At 35.0% G+C, this 23,362-nt stretch overlaps 1 protein-coding gene across 1 annotated transcript in view; it reads left to right on the top strand.

Annotated features, from left to right (window-relative positions):
* The window catches only part of Csmd3 (CUB and Sushi multiple domains 3), a 1,053,984-nt gene that overhangs the window by 522,906 nt on the left and 507,716 nt on the right, over window positions 1-23,362 (top strand). Inside the window, exons 12-13 of the mRNA XM_087898772.1 lie at window positions 592-695; window positions 8,323-8,435. Of these exons, the coding sequence (XP_087754898.1) occupies window positions 592-695; window positions 8,323-8,435 (217 nt within the window). The remainder of the gene's footprint in view (window positions 1-591; window positions 696-8,322; window positions 8,436-23,362) is intronic.

Below are 23,362 nucleotides of genomic sequence, written 5' to 3'. Positions count from 1 at the left end.
AATGTAACCGTATTTTTATTTTAAAATGAGGATAAAATGAGTGTACAAAAATGTTTTTATAAAAACCAATTCCAAATTGTCTGCTATATTCGAAATCATATGTCTCCAGTTTTAAGAGTACATTTTACTACGTTTGAGAGATTCCGCTAGTTAAGTAAACATAAAAATAAACCTGTAACTTTAAATCTGCTCATTGGCAATCAAATTTGGCCCTATCATCTTTAGGCTTTACTAGTTAAGAAAATAACATCCTTTTTTCCTCTGTCAAGTTTATAAAAAAATACGTGGAAGTGACTGGAAAATCACTCTCTCCTACATGAACTTTTTATAAAGCGTCCCAAAGTGGATTTGCATTAATTATGCTTCAATCCAAAAGAGTGCTCTATAAACAGAAATCATGCCATTTCATTGAAAATTTAATACAGGAGTTAAAAGACAGGAAGCAATAATGGAGTGGTGCTATCGTACTACCTACTTCCACAGTGCGAGGCTCATAGATCATGTCCTATTAACATCTTCTGCCATCGCTTACCATTGGTTTCTAATATAGAATTCAATGTATTTAGAGTGCATGTTTCTATTTGTCCATAGGTTATCCAAATAAATTTCGAGGAATTTGATCTGGAGATTGGCTATGACACCTTGACTATTGGTGATGGGGGTGAAGTTGGAGACCCAAGGACTGTGCTTCAGGTGTAAGTACTCGGTGTTTCACGTATGTTACAGTGAATCATTGTCATGTGTCTCTCAATACTCATGCTTCCCCATGCCACAAACAGTACACAGTACCTTTGGAATGATACACAAGACACTGGCTGCATTATTTTTCTTTGTTCTGCCTATATTGAAAACTGATTGTTTCCTCATATAATATATTGATTACAATTTCCTCTCCTTCGACTCCCAGTTCATATCCCTTACCCCGGATCCATTTCCTTTCTGCCTCTCATTAGAACTGAACATGCTTCTGGAGACAACAAATAAACATGACCAAATTAAATGTTAGATAAGTTAAAAGAACAGCATATTGAACCTGGACAGAATAACCCCAAAAAAGAAGGAAAAAGAGTCCCAAGAGCAGGCACATGAATTAGAAACCCACTACTTCACAAACACTCAGGGGTTCCATAAAAAATACTAGGTTGAAATCTATAATACATATACAGAGGACCTGGTGTGGAACTCTTTGTCTCTCTGCTTGCTGCTTAAGTCTCTGTGATAGTTGATTCCAAAGGCTTGAATTCCTGGTAGCATTTTAAACTTCAAAGGGTGAAATGATGTCAACAATGGGAGAAAAACGACTTTATCAAGTGGAGTTAAGATCCTATTTTCCTCTCTATTGGATGCCATGCCTGGGGGTGTTGTTAAATATCTTGCACTCAATAAATGTGATCAAGAAGTAGAGTAGATAAGGGGAAACTGTGATATCAGGGTCATCAAGTGAATGGTAGAGACTCACAACTAATTCTAAATAAAGTGAGGATAAGGACAGCTGGATGATGTAAGATTGTTTAGAGAAAAAAATAACTTTTATTTATTTTTTTATGGGGTGTGCTCTTGTATTCCAAGTGAGTAATTATCTGGAACAAGTTATACCACTAAACCACAGATTTTCATTCAACACTCATATAAGGGTGAAGTAAATGTTTCTAAGGGTTTTTTTTTGTTTGTTTGTTTTCACAATACTACTTCTATTTTCCCTGGTTTGTTCAGTGCATGGGCTTCAGCTCTTCCTGCATATTCCTTATCCAGAGAAATAACTTAAACATTTAAAATATTTATATAAAAATATTTTGTCCTGCCTTCCTCTGTCTACCATCAGTAAATGGTATTCTTAAAAACAAATTATATCTCTGATACATATAACTTCTTTTCTCTATTAAAATGGACAGAAACATAATTTTGTCAGTGATCACAACCAAGACACTTAACAGAATCTGGATAACTGGCTGACAGAGTTTACATTTAAAAGACTGTTTCAACACCAAATCCCTTTGATTGGATAACTTGCTGATTTCTTTTAATTTTTAGTTAAAAATCTTTACATAATTTTGACTCTCCCCCTCCATGCCAGCATCTTATTTCTTATATGCTATTCCCCCTCAAATCCCTGCACACTTTTTCTTTAATTCTTTGAATATATGTATAAATGCATGAAAATATATAGACAACCTACTGATTCTGTTGAATGATGCTTGTGTGAGTATGATTTCAGGACAGACCATTCAGAATACAATAACGAATTAAGGGAGTTACCTCTGGGGAAGTCTTCATCTTACACTCTCAGCATTCCTTAATTGCCTGTAGTTCTTTGTCTAGGGATGGGGGCCCATGAGATTTACCCCTTCCATGATAACATGCCTATTAGTATTATTATTGGTTAGGTGGAGTTTAGCCAGCCATACTGTTAGGGTATCATGGATGCAGATTTCCCACTATTTCAAGGAGACATCAATTCACAGCAGACTTCCTGGCCATCTGTTTGACTTTTAAAATCTTCCTGCCCCTCTTTCATGATGTTCATTGAGTCTTAGGTACAGGAGTTATGTTATAGCTGTATTCACTGGGGCTGTGCATCCATGGCTTTTTATTCTGGGCATTTTGTTTCACTGTAGTTTTCTGTAATGGTCTAGATCTTCTATGATAATAAATGTCTATGATGAGGGATGAGAGCTGTAGTTATCTGTGTTTATAAGAATAAGAACTTAGAGTACAGCTAGAAATTATGCTGGCTTAGAAAAGTAGTATGTGGAGGTTCTCCTATGAGATCTATGACCTCTTGAGCCAAAAGAAGTTGGCTAGATTTCCAATACTGAGCATTTTTCAGTCTGTTGAGTGGACATTAAGTCCACTTAAACAATTCTTGACCACGACCAAAATATCTGTGCCACCACTATTGCACCTTTGCCATTTGGGGTATTTTCCATTGTGACTGTAGCTCCAATTTATGGCATCAGATTGCTTTCCTTCTTTGGCAGAATGTACACTTCCCATTTTCTTGTGCCATGAATGCTAGTTCTCAGAGAGGAGGCTTTCAAGACATATCCAGGTCTAGTCCTCCAATTCCTGTTATGGTGTCTTTAGTAATAGCCACAGGTATTCAACCTCTGTAATTCAAACAGGGGAAAAAAGCATATTCTATATTATTTTTTGAGTCTTTTAAGCTCCCCTGATCAATAATTTGAAAGAGGTAATCTTCATGCTTAGTACTGGGATTTTTATAAATCATCTGCAACTATTGGTGGAACATTGTTGATTAAAGAAGCATAACTTCCTATAAATATATATGCATATATATACACAAATATATTGGTATATTTACAACATTGACAGTCATAATTCAATATATAAATGCACATACAAACAAATTCGCAAATATATATATATATATATATAGCAGGCACATATGAATATATTTGAACATTCTCTTACACAAGTGTATATGGCACATAAGTACATATTCATAAACTCCTATTGATATACATGTGTATATACATATGCACATTCATATATCAAGGTATAAATACCCACAGAAGCACATGAATATATAAATTATATATATATATATATATATATATATATATATATATAGCATGAAGGGCCTGCTTGTTTGTGTTTCTGTCCTGCCTGGCCCCCCAGCTGTTTAGTCTCAGAGAAAAATCACACTGAGATCTCTATACGTTATAAAGTTGATTGGCCCATTAAGTTCCATGCAATTTTGATTCTAACCATAAATATTAATTTTGTAGAATAACCACTCTCTAGAGCTTCATTCTCTTTTATTTTTATGTCCATCTACTGTAAAACAATTGTTGAGTTCAAAGGAAAACAATAATTTCATTCTAGTTTCCTAGAGCTTTACTTATTTATTTATTTATTACACACAAATAATGTGTTAAAATGTTTTAGTAGATACTTTCATTTTTATTTTTATTCAAGACTTACTTTAGTAGAAACAAAAGACAGCAACACAAAAAGAATAAGTTGGGGCAAAATATGCAAAAAATATTTAAATAAACTCACAAGTATAAAAATCCATATGAGAAGAGCACAATGCATGTGTCAAAATTTTCTCAACCAAATTTAATGATGATGATCATTATATTTAAACATTATACTTCGAAATAGCAAATGAATTATAACTTCTAATGCCCATGGGCAACAATGATTTCAAATCCACAGTTATAGATTTCTTCTTATATTAATGTGCCGATGATATATTTTTCTTTCAAGATCTTGATCCTTTCTGAAATGTAATTGTCAAATGCTGTTCCAGGAATTTTAAAAAAATATTTTACCAGCAGCCACTATCTCTAGTGAATTGTAGATACTTTAGAGTGAATAGATGCCTTATTTTTCATAGCATTGTAAGATAAAATATTGAATGCATTTTCATAAAAAAAGCAATAGTTACATGTTTACATGACACAAAGAAAATTGCTAGGATGTAGAAAGGCTGTTGTTCCCTAATGGATTTAACAGAAATGCTTTGAGTGAATATAAAGTTCAGACATTGAGCCTAATAGATATTTGATATATCCTGCCTTTATTTCAGTTTCTATTTCAGAGCATAATGAAGATTTCTGAGTGCATTTATGGAGAGCTTTTATGCTTTCATTCTACATAAAGAGACTAACCAGGAGGCTTAAGGCACAGCATGGACGCACACTGAGGTCACTCTGCTTATAAATAAACGTAGATTGAAGTTCATTTAGTCACAAACAGTGAATTCAAAGCATGCATTAAAATTGTTTGAGAACCATTTGTGAGCCTTTTATGAATGATCTAAGAATCTTGATTCAGCCCCCATACCTTCTTTAGTGTCATGCATGGAAGTTGGAGACAAAATTGTTCAAACTGCTGGGACAATTCAAACTTAAATCAAGTCCTTTGAGAAGAATTATCTATTGAAGTTGCATGCAAAGATAAGTTTTAAGAGAGAGATCAAATGATGAGAAAATACAAGTAAAATGAAATCACACACAAGTACAGTGAGTCTTCCCCACAAAATAAAGGAAAAATGAAGCAGTTTTTACTAAGTATGGATTAAACCAGAATATGATGTGCACAATAAGAAATCTGCTAATCTGACTTCACCAAAGAAAACAAAACTTCACTCTATCATTAAAGGAGCAGATGGAATCATGTCACAAAGATAGCTTGTCCTGATCCAGACAAAAATACAATTCACTGTACTATGACAGGCTGGAAATGAAATCATGGAGTCCTGTGTCTTGCTTAAAGCAGCATAGGAACTGGAAGAAATGTGTTTATCTCTTTGTTTTTCCTACATCATACAAGTGGCTCCAAGGAACAAAAGACATTCCTGGCATGTTACCTTATACAAATTAGTAATCGTCAAAAATCTTTCTATTCATCTAGAGAAACCTGAGATTTATAATTTACCTTTTTTCTAAATCTAATGTGACTGACACATGGGAGCTTGTTGTCTGTGTTTTCATGTCAAGTGTAGGTTTCACTAGTTTGAGTTGTTAACAGCCTTAATTGGAATTGAACTGGAAATCAAGAACCGCAAGGTCAGTTGGAGAGTAAGAAGCAAGGATGCAATTGACCCTCCATTGGTATGCTTTGTGAACTGGCAAAATACCATTTTATATTCTCTAGATATTAGCACAGTTCAGAACTGGCAAACACACAAAGCAATGCAATAAATACAACAATTTAAATATTTATCATAACCTAGAAGGTTAGCATGTTGTATATAGTATAACTAAAAGCATTGTATATACTTAGACTCATACACAGATTTCAGACTTAGTCAATATACTTTTTGTTCTGAATCTATGTTTGAATTCTCATTCTTGTAAAGATTTACTCATTTCCAACCTTACCTCAAGACACCATAGCCAGTATCTCACCAAAATTCTATCACACAACATTGAAAATCCACAAGACAAAGGCTACTTCAATGAAATTACCTGTGAGAAAGGAGTATTGTTAAAGGTGATAGACAGATTGTGAGACAGACAGACAAATAATTCACTAAATGTGAGTTGGGAGATATATATTTTGGCAATGTGTTTTTATTATTTTGTACAGCATTCTAATATTTTAATGAAAGCCTGTGAAACTTTAAAGGTTAAGATAATATACATTTAGATATAATATATGTACATATGTATATATACACACACATCAAGTAAGCAGTGTATAAAAAGATAAATATTTTATATCATAAAAATTTATAATTCTTTGACAGGCAGAAAGTTAATATAATCTAATGTATTGCAATACTTTCCCTATGTCAATGTTCCTCCTAAGCATATATAACTCACAACTATATCAAAATGTTTTACTGACTTTTGTAACATGAGGGCCGGCTTGTTGGGGTTTCTGTCCCACCTGGTACCCCACAGACGGTAAGCCCCAAGGAAAAATCACACACAGGACTCCATAAGGTTATAAACTGATTGGCCCATTAGGTCAGGCTACTTATTAGTTCTTATGACACATATTACCCCATTATCCTTATCTACGTTAGCCATATGGCTTGCTACCTTTTTCAGCTGGGCAAGTTACATGCTGCCTCTTCGGTGGTCTGCGCAGGAGTGGCTAGGAACCCTCCTGCTTCCCAGAATTCTCCTGTTCTCATTGCATCACCTCTACTTCCTGTCTGATTTTCCCACCTATACTTCCTGCCTGGCCAATCAGCGTTTTATTAAAATATGATTGACAGAATACAGATAATTCTCCCACACCAGACTTTCTCCATAATTAATTTCAAAAATTATCTCAGGATGGGCACTGTTGATGCTTCTATACTTAAGGAGTAGTATTTAAACTTCCACCTTTGTGGTTTTGATAGTCATCTCTATCTAGCAGGACTACTCACTGTCATTTCCATACTTTGTTCAAGCAAGTGATCATCCATGCTAACCTCGCCTTCATTAGTTAAATTGTATATATCTGGCAGGAAATGTGTTTATAATCTTCTCTGAGGATGCTCCTCTCCTGTTTTGTTTTTTTATTAAATTTTCTAATCCTTTTGTGAAAGGAAACTATTTTCTTTCCTGAGCTAATGCTGTAGCCATGTTTGTGGTTTTAGCATTTAGTAGGCAATTTTATTATTTCTCTTCTGAAAAAAATCTATCTTTTCTGTATAAAATTGAGAATCAATAAGCAGGAATATTTACTCTATAGTAAGACTACTTTTCCTAGTTTTCCTTCTGGATGGAGTCTCCTTCCATCTCCCTATATCTGATTTACTCATTTGATTTCATTATTGCTTGACCCTTGGCTTTTGTTCAATTATGTGATAAATTTTTAATGTGAGAGGGAATACAAAGAAATTTTTTTAATAGTTCAAAAACAGTACATTACTGAATGTGTATTATTCATGTGTAGAGACAGTATGTTCCACCAGGTAAGAAGTATGTTCCTTTAAATGACACCATTATCAATAGAACATGAGAAAACAGGTATGCATTGTCTTAGGTAGGATTACTATTTCTATGATGAGCCATGAACAAAAGCAAGTTTGGAGGAAATGTTTGCCTTTTCATCAAAGGAAGTCAGGGAAGGAACTCAAACAGGGCAGGGACCTGGAGGCAGCAGCCATTACAAAAGCAATGAAAGAATTATGCTTTCTCACTTGACCCTCATTACTTGCTTGCCCTGCTCTCTTGTAGAACCCAGGACCACCAGGCACTACTGCAACGGCTTTGACCATCTCCCTTCAGTCCCTAATTAGGACTTACAGTACTCCCTACAACCTGATCTTTCGGAGGCATTTTCTTAATTGAGATTTCCCCTTGCAGATGATTTTAGCTTGTGTCAAGTTGACATAAAACTATCCACTACACCCAATATGAGAGTAATTATATAAAGTATCATGTATTCAATATGAGTATTACAGAGTTAAAGTATATCACTTGGGGACTGGTTGTTTGTAAAACACTTCAATAGTTCTTAAAAAATCTACAACAAAATTCTCTGGAACTTGAAAATTAAAATGGTATAGATTTTTTATTAGGAATTAAAAAAATGCTTAAAGATCATAGATCTACTTTCCCTTTTTAGTTCAAAAGGAAGCATAAAACTCTCTGATGCTCTAGTAATCTTGCCTCAGGGATATGAAAGATCTAACCTAGTTAAACACATGAAATGGTATTTTTAAATTATAAAGTTTGATCACTAAACTGGGTGGTTTATCTCTCACGTTACATCAAACACAGTCCTGTAAGCTTGAAGTTTTGCTTTATTCCAGTATAGAAAGCAGTAATGGGTACCTTTCTCCATAATTTGCATGCAGATGGTACTTTAGTAATCCATCTCTCCATCCTTTGTCAATCTCTTTCTCAGGCTGACTGGCAGCTTTGTGCCAGACCTGATAGTGAGCATGAGAAGTCAAATGTGGCTACATCTTCAAACGGACGAAAGTGTTGGATCTGTTGGCTTCAAGGTTAACTACAAAGGTAAGGAAGGATGGTCTGTGGATAATATGCTATCACAATAGAGTCAGAGAATATATTTAAATCCAAACTTAATTGCATCTGCAAAGTGAAGGGAGATATGGTTTCTACAATTCCATAAACAATGTGTTTTAAAAAAATCATTTTCTTTTTCATGGTAGATGCCGACATATTACATATCTTTAAATAAAATGAGCTTTCCTTTAAAAGCTAAACCCTCATCCTCTGCTTCATTATTCTGGACTACCTGACTTTCACAGAAAAGGCTGTGAATTGATGCCCTTTTAATAATTTGTTTGAAACGACAACTATGATTAAATACTTAAATATATTTGTAAATGAATTAATACTTAAAATACCTGAATATATATAGTAATCCATGAGTTCTAATATGTTAGTGTTGAGAGTCACTTTTAAGTATGTCAGTGACATTGCTTTGTTTTTAAATCACTACTACCATCTCATTGTTAGGGTTGACATGAATAAGAATCGGCTGGTTTTGAATGTGAAGCCTGTTCTAGTTTCATTTATGATAGACAAATGCAGTTTAAAATCGTAAACATTTTCACTCATATTGTTTGTTTTAAATTCAAGATAGGCACACAATGAAAAATATATCTGCAAAGGAGAAATTCTATCTCAAAAATGTAAATGCCAATAAATGAAAATAAATCTGCATCTAGAAAGGTAAATGTGAATGAGACTGACAGAATGTTACATAGTTTGAGTTCATTGTTACTATTGTAGCAAAATAATTATTCTCCATCTTACCAATTAACAATGGCTGTGAATTCTTTTTCTTACTTGCAAAAATATAATTTCAATCACTTTCCTATTTTAAGCACTGTCATTCCTTTGTATCTGGACATATGAAATGAACGTGTGATGTTGTCTGGGAGACAGGACACATTCAATCTGTGTTTTTTACTTGTGACTAAATTTAGTACTATATTAATTTGAAGAGGTCTGGAAATCTGTATAGATGTCAGTTGAATAAAAGAGATTCAGTTGGCTGTGGTTTAAAATGCTTTCCTGCTCCAATTAAAATGCACATTTTTCTGATTAAATAAAACAAATTTACAGCTGCAAAACCGAGTCAGGTTCTGCTGGAACTATTTCCTTGATTTGTCTTTCCTCTTTTAATAGAAAAGTGAAATCAGCGTCCTCACACTGTGGTAATTTTTCATCATTTCTTCTACCCTGTGAAAGATTTGTTATAAAATCTATAGTTGCCCAAACCTCAGAAACTGTAGGTGCAGGGGATTCTACGGACATGTCTACAGTTCCTGTCTCCACTGCTGATCAAGAGTAGAGAACATTGTAAAGACATCCAACACAGTGTTATTTTATCCGCCTTTCCTTGGTTTCAATAATAGTGCTTACAAGTTCTTCCACGGATCTTCTTTTATGTAAACTATAGAATATGTCTTTGAATTTAAAAACAAACAAGCACTCTCTGTTTCAATAAGATAATAATTCAGTGATAGAACCTAAAAATCATATAAGAATTGATGAATAGCCGGGCAGTGGTAACGCATGTCTTTAATCACGAACTCTGGAGGCAGAGGCAGGCGGATCTCTATGCTTTGAGGCTACACTGGTTTACAAGAGCTAGTTCCAGGACAGGCTCCAAAGCTACAAAGAAACCCTGTCTTGAATAAACCAAAAAACAAAATAAAACAGAATAAAAAACAAAAAAATACAAAGAATTGATATATAATTATCCATAGGCAGGACACATCTGAAATCAGTTTGTGAAGTTGTATCTGAAAATTGACCTTATCTTTCTTCTTCATCTCTATCTTGTTCCTCCTAATCTAACAGACTCATTATCATTCCTTATTTTTCCCTTTATTTTCTCCTCAAAACTCTGATTTAACCAAATTATATTTTATTATCTTAACTCATCAATATGTATTTGGATACATTATAGAGTCTATATGGTTGTGTCTAATTTTAGTGTATTTTTTTTACCTACTCTTGTTTGCAGACCAAGTTCAATCATATCACATTTGTTTAATGTCTACCTTAAATCTACTTTCACAATAGACCGCTTGCTATTTTTGACATATGCTATAAAACAAGTACTATATAATCAAACAAAAGAAATACAACTTACCGGCCTTGTATTCCCATCAGCAAACACCGGACCATAGCATCATACGTATTTGCTCAATTAGGCTGACCAAATTAATTTCTTATGTAAATAATATGAAAAGTAAAATATTTTCAAAACAGTCAGATTTAGCATGATATTTTCTACAGGGAAAACCTTTTGATTTCTAAATTACTTAAATTATAAGAATAGTTTCCAGTATTTCTCTGCAGGTATCATTAGCAACCACATCTACTAAATATGTGTGCAATGACGCTGTTCTTGTTGAGTAGTTTTCTCGTTCTAAAGGAACATCTACTAAAACCTTTTCAGAAAACAACATAACCAAGAAAGAAAACAAAAACAACAACAACAACAGAAAAAAAAAGAAAATAAAAAAGTCTTTTTCTATGAATTATCAATCTCCACACGTTCCTCATGTGGGGTGGTACATCTTGGTTTCCGGTTTTGCATGCTGGATTTTTTTTCTGATGTGATTTTGGTCAAGTCTTTGTTATTCTGTCACAACAATTATGAGATTATACATCCAAGTGCCCTGTTGTTTCTAGTAAACATTTTTTTTTTACTTGTAGATAACCAGTTGCTATGAATCTTTTCACTCCTATAGTCAGATTTTCTTTAGACTGGCCTTATTAATCCAATAAGAAGGCGATTTAGGCAGACAAGGCAGAACAGATACATCTTCACAGTGTACAAAATGGATTATCCCACAACACACTCCCTTTTCCACAATGATCCCTTAACTTTGGGAGGAAGAGTCTTATATAGAGGTTACATTTAGTGCTGAGACTTGACATCCTGTTATTTTCTGCATCAACCTGTGGTTGTGTTAACCACCATTTACTGTAAAAGGAAGCATCTCTGACCAAGATTGGAGGATGGAAATATGCACTACTCTATGGGACAGCAATGCCACTAGTACATACATTAGGCAACTATATGAAAAATCCACTTCTAGTAGTGGATTACCACTATCAGAGTGGTTGATGATTGACACCCAAGTTCTATAGGCTATAGCCATTGCTCTTGATTACATCTAAAGAACTTTATAACACACTGCTGCTGAAGACATCATATATTTTGCTCTCAGAATACAGACTAACCAAACTGGTATTGACCTGGAAGCTCCATCCTCACTGGATTGCTTCAATAGTGAATGTGCTCTGAAAGTTGCCAGAATAGAAAATTAGTCAACAATCTTATCAGCTTCTGAAACTTGAGAGCTATGTTAGCTACTGCCTGGCAAGTTATGCCCATTGATGCAACGGGAGCACATATGCAATGTCGGTTTCTTATTACATTCCAGGCCTATTATCACAAAAGAACCTATACTAGACATAGTTATTGGGATCAAGAATCTGTGTCTTCCCAGAACTTAGGCGCTACTGGAGAATCTGCCACCAATTCTACGCTAATGAATGGGAACAAAACTTCTAGTAATATATTATTTTTTTAACTTTTTAAAATCCAATGCCATTTAATATATTATGTATACATATGTATGACTTTACTTTTACTACATAATCTGACTTAGTTACTCGAAAGAAATTTTGTGAAACTTTAATTTGAAAAAAACATCATCTCAAACCAAATCGTTTCTTCAAATCCAGTGTGTAAACAAATTCAAAGTTTGTGAGGTAGAAATGTCCAGACAACTTCTCATGGCCCTGAGATAAAGAAATCAAGTGGGGACAATCAAAATGTGTGGCATGGAATCAAAGATTTTAACAATAAACTATATATTAGTAAGAGAGACTATCTATGAATATAAAATAAAATAAATTTGCTTGGGTTAGCTCTCTACAATTTTAGAATTCAGCTTTAACCTATAATATGGCTGTTCAGTTTTGATGTGGAATGGAAAGTATCCACCTTCAATGCAAGAAGAGAGTAAATGTTTACAATCAACAAAAGAGAAATTAAGTTTGTATATTTTTTCAACGATGGTTAATTTAAATTTTTCAAGTGTACCACAGAACACTGATTACAAAAGCATTGACTACATTGCCACCAGTCTTTGGAAGATAAATACATCATAATACCTACAGTAAGTATCCATGGCACCAACAAAGTAATGCACTTACCGAAACAATGATTCAAGATGCAATATTGGAAATGCCATCTGAAAAAAATAAATCTTTCATGCTTATTTTTCCCAGTGGCCTTAAACACCTGAATTTTGTTTTAGAATTGCCACTATCTCCATTGTATAGTAACCAGAAAAGAAGCAAAAACAAAGTAATAGAATTAAAAAATTCTTTCTAATAACCATATTAGTTTCTACTAACAGTGTATAACTTTAGAGATATATTTTTACCTTCATTTTAGAAGACTAAAGAATCATCAAAGGATTATGAATATTTATCCAGTTCCTTGGATATCCCAATCTTTGTGCCTAAATTAACTCATTAGATTGCATTAAAATTGCAAGAGGTAAGAACTGTTACTCATATCTCATATTAAACAGCTAAGATGTAAGCATTATAATGATAAGAACTCTACATTGTTCAAAAACTGAAGCCAATCTCATAAAATATTATCATGCCATCATTTGTGCATATATGAATGGAAGCTGAGTGAATGAATGAACATGATGACTCATTAATTTGCTGCAGAATAGAGACATGAGTCTAACTTCGCTGACTCCATGCTGTTTTCAATTATCGAATATTATGTTCCAGGTAAACTTGAAGGATTTTTAGAAGCAGATGCTGCAGATGCTAATCAGTGTGGATAATGTGGGGAATACCAAAAAATGTCAAGTTAAATTAATGATCACCCATTGCCTCAGCAGATACATAAAATCATAACATGGGCACACACAATGTGCCCAACTCAAACCAAATGACAAAATCTACCACATTTCCAATGCTGTCTATATTTTAAAAATGTTCCTTGTAGTTTCCTGATTCTTTTAATTGCAATGTTTACAGAGTTCCAGAATTCATAGTATCTCATTTTAGAGATAAGGCAATTAATAAGACTAGGCACAAACTTATATATCAAGACTGGAGGAGGCAACCGAGGGAGGGAATAGGTGACAAGTACTGGAACAAGAGTCAAAGACAAGCCCAACTCCTACTGTTATGAGTCCCACAAGAACAATCACCTACACAACCAAAAGGTATATGTAGAGATACATGGTCTGTGATTGTTCCTTTTGTCTCTGTGATCTTCTATGAATCCTGATTAGTCCATTCTTTGGATGGTGTTGATGTTCTTGACTCCTACAAATCTTCCAGCCCTTTTCCACAAGTATAGCAGAATATCATTAGTAAGCATTTCACTGAATTCTTTTTCCAAGTCCTGTTTGGTTCTCTTCTTTGGCTTCGGACAGTCCAGCCTCTGGTTTCTGGTCATCCAAGCAGTGTCAGGAATGAGCTTCCGTTGTGGCATAGGCCTCAAGTTGGATCAGTAATTTTTGGTCATTCCCATAATTTCTGTGCCACCATTACCCCAGAACATCTTTTAGGCAAGATAGATTTGTAGGCCGAAGACTTGGTGGCTGGACTGTAGATCCATCCCATTGTTGGAAGCTTTCCTGGGTTATAAAAGATAACTGGTTCAACCTTCACATTCCCGATTACAAGGAGTCTTTGCTAGTCAATCTCGCAGATTTCAGGGAGTTTTCAGTGTCCTCAATTCCAAATTGCCCCCAGATATCCCCTAATTCCAGTCCTCTTATCTAGCATACTCTCTGTTCATCCCTGGACCGCAAATAATCTTTTCTGTTCCCATGCCCACCTGTTCCCATTCCAATAGCAAAATCTATTCTATGTTTTGCCATGTTCAACAGGAAGGTGGAGGGGCACTGGGAGGAGTGGTGGGAGGGAAAATTGTGGCTTCCATATATTAAGAGAATAAAACTTTAAAATAAATGGGCTCATTCAAACTGGCTCATTTCAATTCAGCTGTATGACAGCATTCTTCAACAGAAAGAGTTGGCAGTAACAAGGTTATGTACTTTGATAAGCATGAATATGACCTCGTAATATCACTGCAATAACCCTCTCAAGGAAATGATTTTATAGCTTTACTACAGATAAAGTAATTGGTCTGAATCAGGTTTAGGCGTTTTTAAAAGTTCTGATGGGTTGAATATAGTACATTGTGTTTTCATAAACTGTGGCCTCAAAAGCTATATTTTCATAAATCTTAACAGAATTTTAAATTTATTTATACATTTAAATTTTGAAATAGCTTTTAACTTAAGTAGATGGTGAGTGCTTAAAATTTTGATGATGCCAGCTGGTTTTGTGGGATGACCTATAATTTTAAATGGAATATTTTCATTAAAGATGACTGTTTTTCTTAAATATTTAGAGTCATTATTTTTATGATTTGAAGTGTCTTGATGCCTCAGTGAACAGCTGAGGAGGAGAGATGGCACTGTTTGCTTCGTTTCAAAAGTGTTAGTAATTGGGACACATGCTGGTGATGAGAGAGATTGATAGCAAAAGTCTGGCAATTATGCAGTTATTTTACAGGACTTTAACCCAAAGTTTTCTATTATAATTAAAAAAAAACATTGCTACAAATGATGTACTTAGTGATGAAAATATTAATCTTTAAATTTTCATTACTGTTTTAAGAGGTTTCCTGGAAGAAATTGTATATAGTGCTTAGGGTCCTTTTAAATGTTATAAATATTTACATATAGCTTTTACATTTATAAAAATTTGCCTATTAATCTCTTTCATTTTTTTCAATTCTTTCCTATATTTTTTATTTTTCTTTACACTGTTGTGTTTTTGTTCCCCCTTTCTTTTGAGGTTGTTTTTGTAAATATTAGTGCTCTACAATGGTTTTTGTTTCTTTGTGATTAATATAACCGGAGAGATAGCATTCTTATCAAGAAATACATAATATTCTAAAAAAGACAGAGCTCAAACTAAAAACATAGTCATTTAAATTTTGACTTTATTATAACAGTGAAGATTATGAAGCTGAAATAAGCGTTCTTGTGTAAGTATGTGTAAAATTTTTAGTTTCTTTTGTTTGAATGGACTAATTTTCAACATAAGTTGGATATGTATAACTTTTGTTATTAAAAGAACCTGATAACTTCTATCTTCAAATAAATTAACCAAAAAGTGCCCTATAAAATTAGTTGGTAAACTTTCTTCCCGGGGGAGGATATAAGCAGTGTCTGCTCTTCTAAGGTTCTAACAACAAATCAATTGTCCACCTAGAGAGTGGTGGTGGGAATATTAAAGGTCACTCCAGAGAACCAATGAGTTTATTGTGTTTCTTTGTAGAGCACAGGTGATGGAGTTGAAGACTAAACTGTTGTAATAACTGTTTTCCTTAGTTATGATAAAAGATAAGTTAGATATGAAACTTTAGACTCATGAAGATAGTATAGATGATATAGTATTTAAGTTTGTCAATATAAATAGAATAGATATTGTAACTGTAAAAAATAAGATGGATAATTATATGAGTAATAGAAAATAAGTAACTATTTCTTACATCCTCTATTTCCATCTCTCCAGAAGTACAAAATCAGGACAATTCTCTAAGCCTAAAACAGAAAACTAATGATTTTGCATTGTTTCTCATCTTATACCTAATCAAGGTCTAGATGGTTATTTTTGATAATAATAGGGATTATGCTTTTATAGATTTATTAGTCACCTGATTTGTATCCTTTTGGAAACTACTCTGCTTTATATCAGTAGTTATTACTGGTTTTTATTAGTTTCCTTTCAATGTCTGTCTTGTTGAAACGAGATCCATTACTACAAAATATGAATGAAAGTGTAGGCCTCATAGTACATGTTCTTAACTCCAACAGGTCTACTGGATAGCAGACAAGGTTTCAAAGTCTACATGTGTTACACAGTGAGGTGTTGTCTAACTGTCTAAATAAAACTGAAAATTAGAAAAGTAATATGTGTATAGCTTAGAGAGAGAGCTCTTGCTTAGCATGCATAAGGTTGTAGATTCAATCGCAAGTACCACAAGTACAATAATCAAACAATAAAAATAATAATTGGAATATAAACAAAATGAAAAGAAAGTGAATAGTGTCTCTCCAAACAGTGCACCACAGGGTTTATTTCTCTCTCTCTCTCTCTCTCTCTCTCTCTCTCTCTCTCTCTCTCTCTCTCGATTTTTGTTTGTTTGTTTGTTTTTTTATTAATTTATTAAAATTTCCACTTCCTCCCCTCCTCCCAATACTCTCCCACTCCCCCACTCCCTCTCCTCCTCCCTCTCCAGTCGTAAGAGCAGTCAGGGTTTCCTGCCCTGTGGGAAGTTCAAGTTCCTCTCCCCTCCCTCCAGGTCTAGGAAGGTGAGCATCCAAACAGATTAGGATCCCAAAAAGCCAGTTCATGCAGAGGAAATAAGTCCCAGTGCCATTATCAATGGCTTCTCAGACAGTCCCCGTGTCAGCCACATTCAGAGAATCCGGTTTGATCACATGCTCGTTCAGTCCCAGTCCAGCTGGCCTTGGTGAGCTCTCATTAGATCAGTCCTCTTGTATCAGTGGGTGAACGCACCACTTGCAGTACTGACTTCCTTGTTCAGGTTCTCCCTCCTTCTGCCCCTCATTTGAACCTTGGGGGCTCTGTCCAGTGCTCCAATATGTGTCTCTGTCTCTATCTCCATTCATCGTCAGATGAAGGTTCTATGGCGATATGCAAAATTTTCATCAATATGATTATGGGCAAAGGCCAGTTCAGGCACTCTCTCCTCTGCTGCCCAGGGAACAATCTGGACAGACCTCCTTGGACCTGGGAACCCCTCTATAATCAAGTCTCTTACAAACCCTAAAATGGCTCCCTTAGTTGAGATATATACTTCCCTGCTCCCATATCAATTTTTCCTCCCTCCCCCCATCCCAATCCCCCAAACTATCCCCCATCCTCCCCTTCTCCCTTCTCTCTAACCCTCTCCCCTAATTTCCATCCCCACCCCCCGTGTACCTAAGTTTGCCTGGCAGTCTTGTCTACTTCTGATATCCCGGAGAATAACTATATGATTTTCTTCAGGTTCACCTTCTTCTTTAGCTTCTCTAGGATCACGAATTATAGGCTCAAAGACCTTTAATTATGGCTAGAATCCACTTATGAGTGAGTACATACCATATTCCTCTGTTTGGGTCTGGGTTACCTCACTCAGTAAAGCGTTTTCTATTTCCATCCATTTGCATGCAAATTCAAGATGTCATTGTTTTTTACCGCTGAGTAAAACTCTAATGTGTATATGTTCCACACCTTCTTTAACCATTCTTCTATTGAGGGGCACCTAGGTTGTTTCCAGATTCTGACTATTTCAAATAGCACAGCTATGAACATAGTTGAACAAATGCTTTTGTAGTATGTTAGGGCATCTCTTGGGTATATCCCAAGAGTGGAATTGCTGGGTCCTGAGGGAGGTTGACTCCCAGTTTCCTGAGAAACCGCCACACTGATTTCCACAGTGGCTGCACAAGTTTGCATTCCCACCAACAATGGATGAGTGTTCCCCTCACTCCACATCCTCTCCATCATAGGCTATCATTGGTGTTTTGGAGTTTAGCTATTCTGACAGGTGTAAGATGGTATCTCAAAGTTGTTTTGATTTGCATTTCCCTGATCGCTAAGGAGGTTGAGCATAACCTTAAGTGTCTTTTGGCCATTGGAAGTTCTTCTGTTGAGAATTCTCTGTTCAGTTCAGTACCCCATTTTTTAATTGGGTTAATTAGAGTTTTAGTGTCTAGTTTCTTGAGTTCTTCCATAAGATTTCTTTTTATGGAAGAAATCTCACCACCATATTCCTCAGTCTTGAATGTGCATCATAGGCAGCAAATCCAAAGTATGTCACTTTTATTAAGTCAACTTCTTTTTCCTCATAATTTAGAGAATTTTACTACTTTATTTGTTATTATTTTTTTGAGCTCTACATATTTCTCTGCTACCCTCCTGCCTCTCCCCTCTCATTCAACCCTCTCCCACGGTTACTTCTAGATAAATTGTCTTTTCTTGAAAAACCTAATGAGAGGCAGTTGGCATACAACCACCAGATACTCCTCTTTCACAATGAGTTTTGGGAAGTATCTTAATCTTAATCAAATGTATGTCCTTCAAGGACAAAATTAATAATGCTTCTTTTATCATCTTTATTATTATATATTATACTGACATGAATAATTCTATCATTTTCTATAAAAAGTATTATTGTTTTTATAGGAATCAACTGTCAGTTTTTCAAGGCCCTAGGATTTATAGTTGGTGAGATTTTGTTTCATTTTATTGAAATTTATTTTTCTTACATAATATAGTATGATTATTATTTTTTACAACTCAGCTCCTGCTGGGTCCTTCTTACCAGCCACCCATTCTGGATCCACCCCTTTTTGTCTCTCATTAGATAATAGGCTTCTATAAGAATAATAATAAATAAAATATAATAAAAACAAGAAAACAGACACATAAGAAGTAGACAAAAAACAAACAAATATCCAAAACAAGCAGAAAAGAGCACAAGAGGAGGTACATGAAGCAGAGACCCAATCATTTTTACATTCAGGAATTCCACAAAAACAATAAATTGGAGCCAAAATATATGTGTAAAACGCTATTAGGACAAAAGGAAAGAATAAAATAAGAACAGAAATAAAAAGCAGGGGAGAGCCCTGACATTCCATTATAAAACAAGAACCCTCCAAGATGCAGGAGGTTCATCTTTGGGTTCATTTTCTGTTGTCCATCTCTTTCTGGGCATGAAGCCTCCACTTAGGAGTAGATTGTTTACCCAGAGATACTCCTTTGGAGATAACTAAAATTTCAAATGCAAGTAGTTGCCAACTTGAGAATGCTTCTGATTTAGAGATGGGGGCATGTGTCCACGTTTCCTATCAATTCAAGGACCCTCTCTGGTATACACAATGCAGAGCCATGTATCCGTCCTGTATCTATGAGTTCATTTGTGTGTTATTCTTGTTGATTTAGAAGGCCTTTTTTCCTTAATATCCCACATATATTTTGGCTGTTATATTCTTTTTTTTTCCCTCTTCCACAAACTTCTTTGAGCCCTGAGGGGAAGGATTTAATAGAGATGCTCCCTCTAGGACTGAGTGTTCCAAGGTCTCTTACTTTCTGCCTAGTGTCCAGCTGTGGGCTTCTGTATCTGTTATCCTCTGCTCCAGGAGGAAGCTTCTGTGATGAAGGCTAAGTGAGATGTTGACAGATTTATGAATAAAGCAGAATATTACTTGTAATCATTTTATTGCTGCAATTCTTTAGAACAGTAGAGCTTGATATGACCAAAGCTTTCTAGGTTATCTTTATGGCTCTTATGAATCCCAGCAGTCTAACATATGGGTTCTATCTCATGGAATAGGCCTTCAGTCAAATAAAATATTGGTTGTTTAATCCCACATGATTTGTGCCACCACCGAATGAGCATATTTTACAGATAGGACGCCAGTGAAGATCAGAGAATCTGTCACTGTGTTGGTGTTTATGTTTTCTCTTTGGTAATATGCATAATAACTTCCTGTACCAAAGATATTAGCATAGAGGGTGATGATGTTATGTAGGCTCATGGCCAACTTCTCTATGTTCATTAAGTTGTAAGGTGTTGCCTTTAGCAGTTGGATGTTAGCATCAGTTTGTGAAGAGCAAGCTATAATTTTGACAACAGTCTCATTCTTTTGGGGATTCCAATGGAACTCATTTAGCCAAAAACTCAGTTCATTATAATTTAATGCTAGGTACTAGAAGTTTCAGTAGGTAACAGGAGATGGCCAGCTGTGGTGCTGTCTCTCCCATTACTACATGATTACATGTATATTGCCTTCAAAGATGTACATCTGTGAGAAAGCTTCTACTGTATGAGCTTCCCATACCTTTCAAATGGTGTTTAATTTTTAGATATTTTCTCCCATATTCCCTCTTTTGTAAATGTCTTCCCTCTTTCTCCACACTTGATCCTCCCATTCTAATCTCTTACCACCTGCAATCCATCCATAACTGTTACTCTATACCACTTCCCTAGGAGGAACTATCTGCTTTCCACTACCCAGTGTCTTAATCCTTAACTCACCTCTGTGCTTCTACAGATTGTAGCTTTGTTGTCTTTTACTTTATAGCTAATGTTCACATATAAGAGTAATTGGACTTTCAATTGGGTCTCCAGGTCACATAAAGCAACAAGACTTTTTATTAATTAGAAAAGTTTGGCCTATAGTGTAGGCTTGTTCCTAACTAGCTCTTATAGCTTAACTTATTTATATTAAGCTACAATTCATCACATGGCATTACCTCCCTTCCACCTATTACCTCCTTTATCCTCTCTGTGTCTCCTATGTTTCTAGATTCTTTTTCTCTTCCTTTCTCTCTTTAGAAATCCCACCTATCCCTCCAGCCTAGCTATTGGGCATTCAACTTTCCACTACACCAATCACAGCAAATAGATCTTCACACAGTGTACAAATATCTCATAACAAATAAGTGAATATAAAACATATTTCGCTTTCTAGATCTGGGTTATCTCACTCAAGACTTGTTTTTTCTTATGCAATCAATTCGTCACCAAATGTCATTACTTTCTTTGTTTCTTTAGGCTGAATAATACTTCATTGTATACATGTGCCATATTTTATTTATCTATTTTTCTTTTGAGGAGCATGATATGTATGTTGTTTCGAATATGTGGCTATTATGAACAGAGCAGCAATTTATATAATTGAGCAAATGAATGTGATCAGATGAAGCATCCTTTCCTTATATGTCCAAGTGTAGTATTGTTGTTTCTTGAGGGATATTGATTCCCATCTTCCTGAGTAACTGCCCCACTGATTTCCATAATTGCTGTATGAGTTTCCACTCCCAGCAGATATAGCGGAGCATTTCTCTTACTCCATATTGTCGTCATCATGAGCTGTCCCTTATTTTATTGATCCTACACTTTCTAAAGAGTGCATATATGAAATCTCAAAGATATTTTGGTTTTCACTGATGGCTAAGGATAATAAGGTGTTTACAAGCTCTAGGAGTCTCTCAGTAGTTTTTAGAGTAAAGTATGTAAAACATATCATCTATGGATAAAGATAATTTGATTTCTACTTTTCCCCTTTCAGTTTCCTTCTATCTCCTTCAGTTGCCTTATTGCTCTAGTTACTACATCAAATACTATCATGAATAGATAGATGGGAAGTGGACAACCTTGATTTGTTCCTGATTTTAGTGCAATTGTTTGCATTTCTCTCCTTTTAAGTTGATGCTAACTGGGCTTGCTCTAAAACACCTTTATTATGTGGACACATGCCCGTTGTATTCTTAATCTCTGTACCTTTTGCCAGCTATTTTGTAAAAGATCTATATTACATTTAATGAGATGAACACATGGATTTTGTCTATTTTTATAGAGAGACTGCATGTACAGTCTGCATATGTTGAAGGCTCTCTGCATCTCAAGGATAAAGCCTGCTTGATCATTACTGATAATCTTTTAATTGGATGCTTAATTTCGGTTTGCAAGAGTTTCACTAAGAATATTTTTATCTATTTCATAAGGAAAAATGTGTAATTCTCATTTTTGTGGGTTCTTTATATGGCTTGGGCTTTAGAGTAACCCGACACTTGTTGAAAGACTTGTGCGCTACTCCTTCTGTTTCTGTTTTGTGGAATAATTTCAGAGGTACTGACATTAATATTTCTTTGAAACTTTTGTTGAATTCTGTGCTAAAACCATCTGGTCCTGGACTTTCTTTGGTTGGAAGGCTTTTAATTACAACTTCTAATTCATTGAAGTTATAGGTCTGTTGAAATCATAAAACTAGTTTAGTTTGGATTTAATTTTGGCAAGTGGTCTGTTTTGAAGGAATTATCCATTTCTTTTAGATTTTCCAGTACAGTTGATTACAAGTTTTTAAAACATATTTTTATGTTTCTCTGTATTTCTTTCAGTGTCTGATATTATGTTGCCATTCTCACTTCTAATTTTGTTGATTAAGATATGTTATCTCCTCCATTGAGTTAATTTGAATAAGAGTTTGTCAATCTTAGTGATTTTTGCACAGAACCAAGTCTTTGTTTCATTGATTCTTTGTTTTTTTGTTTGTTTGCTTGTTTCTATTATACTGATTTCAGGCCTAAGTCTAATTAATTTTTGCCATCTACTCTTTTAGGGTGTGATGTCTTCTTTTTGTTCTAGAGTTTTCCAGCGAGCTGCTGTGTTGTTAGTATTAATTTCTCCAAAGTTTTAAATGTACACACTTAGCACTACAAAGTTACCTGTTAGAACAGCCCTCATTTTGTGTTGTGACTTTGGCCATGTTGAATTATTCCTTTTCATTCAATTCTGTAAAGTCTTCAATTTCCTTCCCCATGTCAGATTTCACCAATTTTTAACTCAGCGATGAGCTGCTCCGTTTCCACGAGCTTGTAAGGTTTCTCTTCTTGAGCCTATGCAACTTTAATCCATGGCAGGCTGGTAGAAAACCTGCTGTTGTTGTATTTTCTTTTCTTTCTCGTGAGACTGACTTTGTGTCTGAGTACATGGTAAATTATGGGGAAGGGTTCCTCAAGAAGCTGAGAAGATACATTCTTTTATATTTTGAGGGAAATGGTCTGTAAACATCTGTGAAGTTCATTGGGTTTATAATTTGTTTTATGTCCAGCATTCCTCTGTTCACTCTGTGGATGGATTATTTGCCTATTAGCAATATTGACTTCTCCCCTTTTGGTATGTGAGGTCTATAAATGATTTAAGCGAAAGAACTGATACTTTTGTGGACTTGGGTTTCCTTGTACCTCATGCTTCACCCATGTTGCAATAATCAGGGTCTTCTATAGTAGATTTCTGGGAAACACTGGAGAAATAT

This window comes from Myodes glareolus, chromosome 19, assembly GCF_982192425.1.
Source record: "Myodes glareolus chromosome 19, mMyoGla1.1, whole genome shotgun sequence".
Classification (NCBI taxonomy): domain Eukaryota; kingdom Metazoa; phylum Chordata; class Mammalia; order Rodentia; family Cricetidae; genus Myodes; species Myodes glareolus.
Note: the sequence above shows the minus strand (reverse complement) of the source record. Positions and strands in the feature narration are given on the sequence as shown.